At 57.6% G+C, this 12,780-nt stretch overlaps 2 protein-coding genes across 3 annotated transcripts; both read left to right on the top strand.

The window, feature by feature from the left end:
* Positions 1 to 290: 290 nt before the first annotated feature.
* On the top strand, positions 291 to 4,839 carry LOC307113815 (serine protease 33-like). Its single transcript, XM_079795756.1, has 5 exons — positions 291 to 444; positions 933 to 1,095; positions 1,647 to 1,924; positions 3,264 to 3,430; positions 4,111 to 4,839. The coding sequence occupies exons 1-5, from the start codon at positions 333 to 335 to the stop codon at positions 4,375 to 4,377; spliced, it is 987 nt and encodes a 328-aa protein (XP_079651882.1). The 5' UTR covers positions 291 to 332; the 3' UTR covers positions 4,378 to 4,839.
* Positions 4,840 to 6,140: 1,301 nt separating this feature from the next.
* Positions 6,141 to 12,305, top strand: LOC307111366 (testisin-like). 2 transcript variants are annotated; one of them, XM_079791202.1, is made up of 8 exons: positions 6,141 to 6,245; positions 6,335 to 6,481; positions 6,566 to 6,595; positions 6,685 to 6,711; positions 6,925 to 7,090; positions 8,350 to 8,633; positions 11,622 to 11,776; positions 12,042 to 12,305. In XM_079791202.1, exons 2-8 carry the CDS (start codon positions 6,403 to 6,405, stop codon positions 12,282 to 12,284), a joined length of 984 nt encoding a protein of 327 aa, XP_079647328.1. In that variant the 5' UTR covers positions 6,141 to 6,245; positions 6,335 to 6,402; the 3' UTR covers positions 12,285 to 12,305. The 2 variants fall into 2 exon arrangements, with proteins under 2 accessions (XP_079647328.1, XP_079647327.1); XM_079791201.1 differs by having other exon boundaries at positions 6,166 to 6,254.
* The last annotated feature ends 475 nt before the right edge of the window (positions 12,306 to 12,780 follow it).

The following is a 12,780-nucleotide window of genomic DNA, read 5'->3' as shown; positions in this document are numbered from 1 at the left end:
CCGGGAAATCAGACCAGAGGCATGTGGCATGGTTGGCGGAGTGCCAGCACACAGTAAGTGCTCCCCCATAGGGGGCGGGAGAGGCTGGGCTGTGATGCCAGGGCCTGGGCAGAGGAGGGAAGGCCTGAGGGTCTTGCCAAGGATGTGGCAGAGGCCAGGGTCCCTGTGCCCAGGAGCACTGCAAGGGCGGAAGGCCTGGAGTGGAGGTGTCAGCTCCGCCCCAGGGCGGGCCGAGAAACCTGGGCTGGAGCTGCAGTCATCTTCCCCTTCCTGAGTGTGTCTGAGGACTCTGACCCGGACAGCCATCCGGGAAGTGGCGGCTGGAAGGAACCATGGAGCTGGCCCGCATGGTCACCTTGTTCTCTCTCCCGCTAATCCTCCAGGGAAGCCCCCCAGCTCTCCCATTCAACCTGACAAATGCCAGAGCGACCAACCTGGACTCAGGTAGGACAAATATCAGGTGGGGAGAAGGCACTGCAGGAGAGAGAGCCTGGGTTTTTCGGGAGACAGATAAAGAGAGGATTATGTAATCCCAGCCCTGCCCTGAGAGCCTGGTACATGGGCAGGTCCTCTAAGAAACCCGATCATTGGGGCCACTTCCCCAGACACAGCACCTTCATGGCTTCTAGCAAAACCCCAATGCCAGGCGCTGCGTTCAGACCCTCCCTTAGAACCCCGGCCAAGGTGGTCTGACCTTCCTTGTGCCCACTACTCTGGACTGAGCAATCCAGGCCCCCAGGTCTCACTTGCCCCACCTCAGCTGCTGTGTACCTCCCCCCAGGGTCGTAAGTGCTCCCGTAAAGAAAGGGTCCTGAATCAGAGGGGACAAGATGTCAGCCTGAAAAGGGCAGGGATAAACAAGGGCAGGTCTGTAAGGTGAGGGGAGTGCAGAGGGGACCTCGTATAACCCGGCCCACCGCCTTACCCTGCAGTTTGTGGACGCCCACTCGTATCAGGCCGAATCATGTCCGGGCAGGATGCCCAGCCAGGCCAGTGGCCATGGCAGGTCAGCCTCAAGGAGTATGGACAGCATGTGTGTGGGGGCTCCTTGATCACCAAGGACTGGGTGCTGACTGCAGCCCACTGCTTTGACCGGTAAGCATCTGAGCCAGGGCCAGCTGGGACCTGCCCTTCACCCCTCTCTGACACCCTCTCTTCCCCATTTGAACAGGAGACTGGGCAGGAGACAGTCCAGGAATGTGTCCTCCTAGGATCTTACCCACTCAAGACCCCTCAGTCCCCAGGCTGAGCATTGGGGAGAAAGTGGGGGAGGAGACAGACTCAGCACTGACTCTTCCAAGAAAGGGTTCATTTCCCAGAAACCAAAAGTTCCCACATTAGCATGTCCCTTGAAAATTCAAGGTCTCAAGTCCACTACTTGCCAGCTGGGCAGCCTTTGAGCAGGTGACTTTACCTCCCACCAAACAGAGGGAGAACTGGGCACCTTGCAGGGTTGCTTGTGGATTAAGCAAGGTGCTTGTCATTGTTGACATGTGCGCGCGCGCACACACACACACACACACACACACACACACACACACACACATCCTTTTTGTAAAGTTAGGGCCCTCAAATCAAGGTTGTCCTTAGCCCTTGCCCATGGAACCTGGGCACAGCCTCAAGACCCTCTTGATTTTCGGCCTCAGGAACCAACCACTGCAAGCCTACGTTGTGATGCTGGGCACCATCTTCTCCTACCCCCCGATCAGCCAGTTTCCGCACTACCGCTCGGTGGCCCAGCTCATCACCCACCCGAGCTACAAGGACGGGCACAGCAGTGGGGACATCGCCCTGGTGCAGCTGACCTCCCCAGTCAACTTCAGTGAACTCATCCTTCCAGTCTGCCTCCCCAAACCTGGAGACCCACTGGGTCATGGCACCTGGTGCTGGGTGACTGGCTGGGGGAACATCAACTCGAATCAAGGTGAGGACATCTAGAGCTGGTGGCGGGCGACGGGGGGTGGGGGTTGTGGAGTGGGTCCGTCATGACACAGCGGAGGCTGCTCCTGACACGCTCCCTAGGGGCAGCTGCACCTGCCACCACCCTCACTCAGGCTGGACATGGAACCCGCACTTGTTGGCACAGCCCCTGCCAATGGCAGCCCACCACCCCAGACCCGCATCTTGGGCTTCCCTAATCCATCATCCCAGCCTCCAGTAACCGAAGGATGAATGCCAGGCCCAGCAGAGGGGCTGGGCCAGAGCCTGACCGTCAGGCCTCACCCTGGCTGAGTGACCTCCACCAGTCAGCCTTGCCAGGCTGTGGTTTCCTCCTCCGGCAAGTGGAGATCTCAAACGTGCCGACCTCATGCGGTCGACACATGGAATGACTTTAGGCATTGCCAGCAGGGCCAAGCAAGAGTGAGTTCTCAGTACTGATCAGCACCTATCACCGTTGTGGTCATCATCACGTTTGTAATGTCACCTTGGATTAGTGTCCTGGGGCTCCCGTAACCAATGACCACAACCTGGGTGGCTTAAAACAACAGGAATCCATTCTCACCCAGGTACTAAGCTCAATAATCTGAAAGCGAGGTGTCTCGGGGCCTCCCTCCCTTCAGAAGCTCTAGGGGAGGCTACTTCCCGCCTCTCCCAGCTTCTGGAGGCTCCTTGGCTGCGCTCTCTGCCTCTGTCTTCCCACGGCCATCTCTGTGCGTGTCTCCCTGTGTCTCCTCCTTTTCTGTCTGATATAAGGACACTCTCACCCTAACCCAGTCTGACCTCATCCTCACTATTACATCTGCAAAGCCTCTGTTTCCAAACACGGTCGCATTCTGAGGTTTGAGGTGGACGTGATGTTTTGAGGGACATGATTCAACCCATTTTTGACCTGACCCTTGGAAAGCCCAGAGGAGTAGGGCCATTGGCGGAAGTGGCTTGACTACAGTCCATGGCCAGAGCCAGGCCCTGAAACCAGGTCTCAGCTCTTGCCCAAGCCTCTACTGTGTGCCCATCCCACGCTCCTGCCCGGGCACTGGGAGGGAGGCTGAGGGGCCGGCCACACCTCCGTGCATGCCCTGCTTCCGGGAGGGAGAGACCATGTCTTCCTGGTGTTTTGAGTGGTAAACACAGGCTCACCTTGCCACACTGGCATGTCCATTGGGGTGTCCTGAGCACAAATGCAGGTTCCTGTTCCTCAGGTAGCAGAGGAGCAACACACAGAAATGGCTTCTTGTCATCAGTCCATCCAAGTGCGGGCAAGCCAGCGGGAGCCAGTAGGCCACAGTGTCCCCGCTGAGCTCTGCTTCCTGCTCCCTCCCCAGCGCTCCCTCCACCCTTCACTCTTCAGGAGCTGCAGCTGCCCCTCATTGACACCCAGACCTGTGACGCCTACTACCACGAGAATTCCATCACCCCCAGCCAGGAGCCCATCATCCTGGAGGACATGCTGTGTGCTGGCTTCGAGGGTGGCCAGAAGGACGCCTGCCAGGTGAGCATGCACCCCCAGTGGGGGCCCCAAAGCAGACGAGGGCGACATTTTATTTTTTTTAAATACGAGGGTCCCTTCAAAAAGAAAAGTTCCTGAACCCTATCTTCCTTTCAAATATCACAAAATATTATCAGGACATGGAACACCTGCGAGTGTGCTTAAGCCAACTGTGACACAGCCCTCTCCCCAAGGCTTTTCCTCTGGGGCCAGAAATGTCTGTCCCCAAATAACACACGGAGGCCTTAAGCCAATGTTCCTAAGGAGCAGGTCATGCTGAGCCAGGTTGGTCCTGTCTTTCCTTCGCTGCTCTTATTAGCAAAACAGACTCTATCTCCCATCACCTCTTAGTATTGTTTTATCTCAGATTTTTTTTTTCACCAAAAAGAAACAAACAGTACTGTTAGCAACACAGTTCTCCTCCGAGCCCCTACTCTGAAAAACACAGCTTTATGCAGACTAGGGTGTTCCTGCTTGTCCCACCTGCCAGGGATTTTGTCCCCAATTCCTGAACCAGCCAACCCTGCTGCCTTCCACAAACGCCCAGACCTCTGTGCACTGCAGAGAGGTTGATGGGCCTGGGGGGCCTGCAAACCTCATTCCCCTCCCATGTAAGGAGGGCAGCTGGCCCTGAGCAGTCCAGCTTCCGGCCCTACACTTCTGGACTTCTTCTTTCTCCCCAGGGTGACTCCGGAGGCCCCCTGGTCTGTGACATTGATGGCGTCTGGACCCAGGCAGGGGTGGTGAGCTGGGGGTCTGACTGTGGCCTCTCCAAGAAGCCAGGTGTTTACACCAACGTCAGTGTCTACACCACATGGATTCTCAGCACAATCCGGAGCTCAGCCCCAGATGACAGAAGCTTCTCTCCAAGCCTTGCTGGGATGGTTTCCACTGCCTTGTTGTTGTTTCTGGGACCACTGGGGGGCACCGTCTCCCTGGGGCTTTCCTAACCGTGCAGCTCAACCCTCAGACCTTCATCCTCACATTTCAAACCCATGCCCTCCCCTACTCCCTGCCAGGAATGCAGCATGCAGCGTCTCACAGGGACTTCTCCCCAAACCCTCCCCAGAAAGCTGCCTTCCGCCATCCACCAAATCCTTTGTCCTCCAGGGACCTTCTCTGGCCCCTTCCCCTCAGAAGGCTCCCCATTGTAATACCTCACACCTCTCCCTTTCAGACCTCTCATGTGTCCCCCATAGGCACTAAGCTGCTCTCTCACCCTCCCTGCCAGTCTGGGCTCCACTTCCCCAGGAACAGAGTTTAGTGTTTCCTGCTTCTGGCCCACCATCCAAGGCTGAGTCCCAGCATGCACCTCGGCTCAGGGATTCCTTTGGGGGTTTCTGGGACTCTTTGGAATGGAGGCTTCCAGCCCCCAGTGCTGGGCTGCTCCCTTTGTAGGCATGTGTGTCTGGAGGCAATAAAGGTGACCTGGCAGAGGGCCATCCCACAGCAGGTGTCCTGCCATGCCTGGGGACCTGGAAGGGTGTATGTGAAGGGCTCTCCCAGCAGCTCCGAGAGGTGCACATCACTATTATTTCCGTTTTTCAGATGGGGGAAATGAGGGCTGCAAGCTGCAGGGCTTGCCTGAGTCCACGCTCCCCAGCAGCCCTGTCCCTAGGCTCAGCGGGTGGCAGAGCAACACATCCGGGAGGTCCTGGGGTCAGAGCAGAAGGTCGATCCCAGGGTCATGAGTAGACCTGGGGGATTCAATCGGTGTCACGGGCAGACCTGGGTCCGGGCGTCAGGGGCAGGGCTGGGCGTGAATCCACATCACCCTGGGCGTGAATGGCAAAGGCTCGGCCAGGCTGAGCTTGCTCTCCATCTCTCCAGGGAAGCCTGGGAACTGGCTGTAGATATGCCAGCTGGCGTCTGGAGGAGGGAGCGCCGGGCTGGGACCTCAGGCCTAGGCCGTGTGTGAATGCGGGGCCCTGTGGACAACTTCCGAGGGCAGAAGAGACAGGAGGAGGGAAGGGCAGGTTGGAACCCTTTGGATGGGAGCTTCAGCCTCTGTCCCAGGACACCTCGAACCCCTCAACCTAAGCCTGGTTCTCCCACACCCTTCAACAGCTCTCACCTCCTCCTCGGGGGCAGCATGCCGAGGACCCTCTACCCTCTATGGCCCTGCCTAGGAGTCCACGGGCACTCCGGTTGGGGCGCTGCTGCTGGTGCAGCTGTTGGCGGGAGTGCCTGCTTGGAGGGACTCCCAGAAGCCAGTGCTGAGTAACTCATCACGGTGAATCCCACGGTGTCTCTGGTGGTGGTCTGGGCATAGAGAGCTACCAGGCAGGCACAGCCTTCCTGGGACCCCCACGCGGCGTCCCTGGTCACAGGGACACTGGGATGGACAAGCACTGGGGTATCTCTCGCTCCCATGTTGGTGATTTCCTTACCCCCAGCACCCCAGAATGTGTTTGAAAGATCCTTTCCACCTTTCAAGATTGAATCCAGAAGAGGAGGAGGAGAGGGGCGGAGGCCTGCCACCAGGGGGCAGCCTGGGCAGGCGGGGACCAGCCGCCTCGGGAAGAGACCAGGCCCAGGGCCATCATTTCCCAAAGCGGGTCTTGGGAAGGATCTCCCCTCCTGGACCAGCCTAACCACCCTGCCCCGCAGGCCTCGGTGAAGACCGTTAGCGCTTTCATGGAGCCCGGGCTGTGGGCCAGGTCCTGGCTCCTTCCTAGGAGTGGGCAGCAAGCAGGGCAGCCGGGACCCCCGAGTTGCCGACCAGAAGGGGATCGTTTCGGCGCATTGGTTCCTGGGCCACATCAAGGGGGTGTGGTGGACCCAGCCCCAGGAGAAACGCAAACCTGGGCGCTCTAAGGTCAGAAAGGTCAGATGTTCCCCAAAGCCCTTTGACCCAGAAAGGTCAAGCTTGGGGAAGGTGGCAGCCAGGGTTCCCGTCTCCCCCAGGGGGCGCCTCAGCCGGGCCCTGGAGCAGCCGGACGCAGAGGGGGCGCCAGACGGCGGGAGAGGAGGCCATGGGCGCTCCGGCGGCGGTCGCGGGCTCGGTGCTGCTGCTGGTGCAGCTGTTGGTGCGAGTAGAACTCGACATGCTGGGTGAGAGGCCGGCGACCGCGGGGTGGCGGGGGCAGGATGGGGAGCAAGGAGGCCGGGGTGGCTCACCTTCTCGCCTCCCCTCAGGGTGGCCGGAACAAGAAACGCTGTTTCCAGGTAAGGCGCCCAGAACGCTCGCTCCCCTGCTCAGTCCGCCTGGGCTGGAGGGCAAAGGGCGCCTCATCTTCTCCTCTCTCTCGCCCCAGGTTTCGAGAACTCGTCGTTCCTCTCATGTAACTGATGGGCCCCTGGGGGTGGGGGTGGGGGGGCCTGCAGACCCAGGGGAGGGAGGGTCCCCAGCGTCCTCTCCTCCCTCCGCCGGGGGACCCCGAGATGCGCGCGGTTTCCTGGGAAGCCCCTTCCCTTCGCGCTCCCTCCCGGGGGGCCGGGGCGGGCGGGCGGGCCTGTCTCCTGCAGCTCAGTCCCGTTCGGTCTGTCCATCCCAGGGCCCTGCGGCCGTCGGGCCGTCGGGACACGTGTGGTGGGCGGCAAGGACGCGACGATTGGGCGCTGGCCCTGGCAGGGCAGCCTGCGCCTGTTCGGTTACCACTCCTGCGGAGCGAGCCTGCTCAACCGGCGCTGGGTGCTCTCGGCGGCGCACTGCTTTGAAAGGTGAGCCCGGGGAACCGGACCCTGGGTCTGCGACGTGCCCCTCGTGTTCTTCTGAACCCCAGACTCCACTGCAGATGGTGGCCCTGCAGGGAACTCTTCAGTTTTCCCCAGAAGCGTCTTCCAGAACATTCCCGTGCACAGTTGTGTGTCTTGTTCTTTCCTCTTTCTTGTTCTCTTCTCCCCAAATGGCATTACTAGCCTTCACCTTCCTCCTCCCACCTCCCAGCGGAGGTGTGCCGCAGGTGGGAGGAATGAGCGAGGTGGGTGAGTGCGCCCAGAACCTGGCCGGTGGCAGCAGTGGCCCCAGAAGCTGTTTTGTTTTAATCCTCACCTGAGGACATTCCCCATTGATTTTTAGGGAGAGAGAGGGAAAGACAGAGAGAAACATCGATGTGAGAGAAACACATCGATTGGTTACCTCCTGCAAGAGCCCCACCAGGGCCCAGCCGGGGAGAAGCCTGCAACCAAGGTATGTGCCCTTGACCGGAATGGAACCCGGGACCAGCGCTCTATCCACAGAACCAAACCAGCTAAGGCCCTGGAAGCTATTCTGACTCCACTCTGCTGAGTGTCCCACTTGGGCATCTGTGCATCTGCTCATTCTTGTTTTAGGCGGGCTGTGAGAGGTGACAGGCTGGTTGAGTGACTGGCCAGATCACTCCTGCCCCATCACCACCCCCCAAGTCCCCAGTTTCTGGGATTTGGGTTGCAACCTCTCTGGACAACCTCTCACCACTCGTTTTTATTGATTTCAGAGAGAGGAAGGGAGAAGGATAGAAGCATCAATTATTAGAGAGAATCATTGATCGGCTGCCTCCTGTACACCCCCCACTGGGGATCAAGCCTGCAACAGGGGCATGTGCCCTGGCCGGGAATCGAACCATGACTCCTGGTTCATAGGTCTATGCTCATCCATTGAGCCACAGCGGCTGAGCTCACCACTCTTTTTTCTTTTTTAAAAAAATATATTTTATTGATTTTTTTATAGAGAGGAAGGGAGAGGGATAGAGAGCTAGAAACATCGATGAGAGAGATGATCAGCTGCCTCCTGCACACTCCCCACTGGGGATGTGCCCGCAACCAAGGTACATGCCCTTGACCGGAATCGAACCTGGGACCCTTGAGTCCACAGGCCGACGCTCTATCCACTGAGCCAAACCGGTTAGGGCGAGCTCAGCACTCTTGGGAGCAGGCCCCAGGGGTGCTCAGGTAGCTAATCCTCTGGTAGGGCCTCCTGACTGCTCTCTCCTCTCTGCCAGGAACTCTAACCCCAGTACGTGGACAGTCCAGTTTGGTGAGCTGTCTGCGGCGCCATCTATCTGGAACCTGCAGGCCTACCGCAACCGTTACCAGGTGGAGCAGATCGTTATGAACCCCAGGTACCTGGGGGCTTCAGCCTATGACATTGCCATGCTGAGGCTGGCCTCGCCTGTCACCTACTCTAAGTACATCCAGCCCATCTGTGTCCTCACCTCTTCCGATGAGTTCCAGAACCGGAGTGACTGCTGGGTGACCGGCTGGGGGGACATCCAAGAAAATGAGGGTGAGGCTGGGGACAGGTGGGGGGTCTAGGGCAGGGGAGCAGGGGCATGATCCTCCACCCCCTGTTCCAGCTGCATCAGCTGGGCCCCTCTGTGGGCCTGGTCAGCATTCTCTCCACACCTGCTGTGCACTCCTGCTCCCCCTGAAAGCGCAGGACTTTCTGTGCCCACTCAGTTCCCTCTTCCCCCCAGAGACTGAGCCAGAAGCTAGTGGTGAGAGGGAGGCCAGCTTGGCCCAGGCTATCCTCCCACGTGCAGGGGTGTTGGGGTGGGGTGGGAGGGTGTAAATATTTCTCTCTTTTCCACGCCCTGCACGGCTAGAGAGCGGTCCGGTTCCTGAGTAGGGGCGGCTGGGGATTGAGAAAATGAAAGAAAGAGACAGACACAGAGGTGGAAGGAAAAAAACTGGGGCTGGGTGGGACTACTGTCCTCTGACAGGGACAGGGACAGTGACCCCCGAGCCAATACAGCCTGTTTATTTTATACAGAAAAAAAAACAACAGGAAGTTTTACTAAAAATCCAGACAAAGGAGATTATGTGCATTCTTGGGTGGGCCCGAGTGGTATTCATTCCTGGTGCTTGGCTGGATTTAAATAACAAAACCCAATCCCTGGCACCTGGGCTGAAGGTCAAGCTGACAACACTCCTGCCTTTTGGCAAAGCGTGTTTCCAGGACATGGCTTTGCCAACGCCACTGGATTCAGCTGACAATAATTAAAGAAATGCCCATGTGCCTTCCCAGGCGCTCTCTACAAGAGGGCCTGTCAGAAAGGCCCCAGCCTGGTGCTCACCCCTCCCCCAGCCATCCAACCTCCCCACTCTGTCTCCTCCATACCTTCTTTATCTATCCACATTGGCCTGCTCTCCTGGAATGCTAAGCCCATTTCTCTATCCTCAAAATGTCAAGCTATCCTCCAACCTTGACTCTGCAGGAGGTCTTTGAGTCAGTATGAGCCACCACCTGTTTATCTCTCACCATGAATCCCCTGAAACCGCTGGGCACAGCCTCCCCCATGGTGCCCTGCAGGAGGGGAGGCATAGGCCCTCCACCTGGACTGCCCCTTACCCTGCTCCCTGGCCTGGCCCATTCCTGCCTCACCCTTAACAATAGTAATAACAACAGAGGAAGCTCCTGCCTGCACACTGTGCCGGGCACTGTTCTAGGCTCTAAGGACTCAGGAGTGAGCAGAGTACCATCTGTCTTCCTTCAGGAGCTTACCTGCAAAGAAGGCTGGGAATATTTATACCTACTTTACAGATGAGCAAGCTGACAAGGGTGTGGAAATTGCCCAAGACCCCAGAAGGGGTCCTTGGAGCAGCCAGGGCTCTCTCTGTATGGTCACACATCTGGGATTGGCAAAGGGGATAGAAAAGTCAACACTAGGCTTGCCTCCCTCTTGAGTTGGGGTCCTTTCCTGTAGAAGGGGCTAGATAAAGTGCCTCTGCCTGGCCCCAGAGGGCTGCAGGGAGGCCCAGCCAGGCAGGCTGTTCCCTCCCTCCCTCCCTGGCCCAAGGCCGACAGGTAATCACATCCAGCCCGAGGCTCCACCTTATTCTCACAGGTGGCAGGTGGCAGGTGACTGCCTGATGTGAAACTTAGCTCTGCCATGTGCTAGCTGGAAGACCTGCTGCAGTATTTTCGCAGCAAGGGTTCAGGAATCTGGAGGAGGGCTGCGCATAAATGAATGGAGACTAGACAAGAAATATAAATTTGGGAGGCATGGGGAACCAGGCGGAAACCAGCTCTCTAGTGAAGTTGGCTCCCCGAATCTCTAGACCCACGGCTTTTTATTAACACACTAGAGGCCCAGTGCATGAAATTCGTGCACTTGAGGGGGGGGGGTCCCTCAGCCTGGCCTGCGCCATCTTGCAGTTCGGGAGTCCTGGGGGGGATGTCCGACTGATGGCTTAGGGACATCCTTAGCATTGCCATAGAGGTGGGGGAGGCTCCCACCACCACAGCTGTGCTCGCCAGCCCGGCTTCTGGCTGAGCAGCACTCCCCCTGTGGGAGCACACTGACCACCAGGGGGCAGCTCCTGCATTGAGTGTCTGCCCCTGGTGATCAGTGGGCATCATAGTGACCGGTCATTCCACCGTTTGGTCATTTGCATATTAGCCTTTTATTATATAGGATTTTTCCCTTTAGCAAAGCAGATGTACACATCAAAGGTAAGGTTTGGTAAACAATAAAGGATTATCAGGTTAGGGGAATTGCCCTCAGCTGTTTGGCAGCAGGTAATAATATGCAGATCTTTAGCCCTGCTGAAGATGTCCATCAGCCTTCTGAGGAACTTCTCACATTTATTATGCTAACTACTGTCCTTAGCCTCCAGCAAGACCTTGTGTAAGCACTTCATCTAACTGTGCCTCAACCTCCTCACCTGTACAATGGAGTAACAGTAGTTCCCACCTCATAGGGTGGCTCTGAGGTTTAAAAGCATTCACACAGAGGGGTAGCAGAGTGCCCGGCAGACGGAAGGCTCTGCTGACACGTCAGCTTTTGGTGTTATTGGGGTCACGATCCTCTGCAGGAAAAGGTAATGATCCCAGCCCGGATTTAGGAATTGGATAGACCTGGCTTCATGTCAGGCTCTGCCATTTCTTGGTGCATCTTTCCTAAAAGTGGGTCATGACTGCGCTGCAGCCTGGGGGTGCTGTGGGAGCTCTCGGCTCAGGCCCTGAAATGTATTAATCCTAAAACATCTCAGCTGCGTTACCGTGGATGCTAAAGGTCTCTCTTCACTGCTGTCACCTGCATGTTGCATGTAGGGGAACCGGGAGCAGCTGTAACGGCTTGTCCAGTTATTGGGTCCTTCTGTGATATTGCTCATCGCCCCTGAGGTGCTGGATGCTAGGCAGGAGTAGAGGACTCATCAAGGCACTGTGGATACCCTGCCCCCGCCCGGTAACCCACACCATTCCTTCCAACCAGGTGGCAGAGGAGAGTCTCAGGATGCTCTCTTTTTCTGTCTTTTAACTCCTCCGTAGAACTGCCGGCTCCCTACACCCTCCAGGAAGTGGAGGTCGGCATCATAAACACCACCATGTGCAACTACATGTTCACACAGCCTTCTTACCGCTACAACATCTGGGGAGACATGATTTGTGCTGGCGATGCTCAAGGCGGCAAGGACGCCTGCTTCGTGAGTGTCCCTCCCCACCCCAACCAGAGCCTTCTGGGCCCTAGTCTCTCACCAACCCAGCCCCTGGCCTGAGAGGTGCCTGTATCAACCTGAGGAGTTGAGACGATGGCCCCCTTTGGCAGATGCAGAAACTTGGGCGCTTCCTGGGGGAGGAGTAGGATTTGTACCCAGGTTTCCCAGCTCTGCAGCCCCTCCTGCTCTCCCTACCTCTCTGCTAACCCCTCCTGCCCCGCCCCCGGCCCTGCTCATCCATTCTGCTCCCCAGGGTGACTCAGGCGGACCCTTGGCCTGCGAAAGGAAAGGGCTGTGGTATCAGGTTGGAGTCGTGAGCTGGGGAGTGGGCTGTGGTAGGCCCAACCGACCCGGTGTCTACACCAACGTCAGTACTCACTTCAAATGGATGCAGACGCTGATAGCCCGTAGCAGCATTCACAGGCCACCCCCCTGGCTGCTGCTGCTGCTGCTCCTTCTCCTTCTCTGGACGGCCCCGTTCCTGCAGCCAGCCTGAGCCCAACAGAGCCCCTGAGAGGCAGGGCCATCTGCCGCATCAGGCCCCGTCTCCTGTCCAGTTTCTAATAAACACATTTGCATCATCTAGTGGCTGCCAAACATTCTGTGGACTCCAGGTGGCTTCCTGGACACCCTCATGGTCACTTGTGTCCTGTCCACCCCAAGACCACTCCCTAACTCCTAAATCTCTCCCCACCCACCTGTATTATTACAGGTTTGGGTTGCAAACAGCAGGACCCGCTCGGGTTAGTTCAATCAGAAAGCTAATTTATGGAAGGACATTAGTAGCACCAGGGTACCTGGGCGCCAGGAAGACTGGAGTGGGGTATTGTGGAGGAGACACCCCCAAACACCCCAGTGCTCATGCTGGTGGCCCCCATCACACAGATGTCAGGTGCTCCTGGTCTTAACGCGGTCCCCCAAATGCTGACCTGGGACCAGGGCTGGGATGCAGGTAGTTTATTTGGGAGGTGATACCAAAAAGCTCTAGTGGG

Source organism: Cnephaeus nilssonii (assembly GCF_951640355.1).
Source record: "Cnephaeus nilssonii genome assembly, chromosome: 2".
NCBI classification, from domain to species: Eukaryota; Metazoa; Chordata; class Mammalia; order Chiroptera; family Vespertilionidae; genus Cnephaeus; species Cnephaeus nilssonii.
The sequence above is the reverse complement of the archived record's forward strand: the minus strand, read 5'-3'. Positions and strand labels throughout refer to the sequence as shown.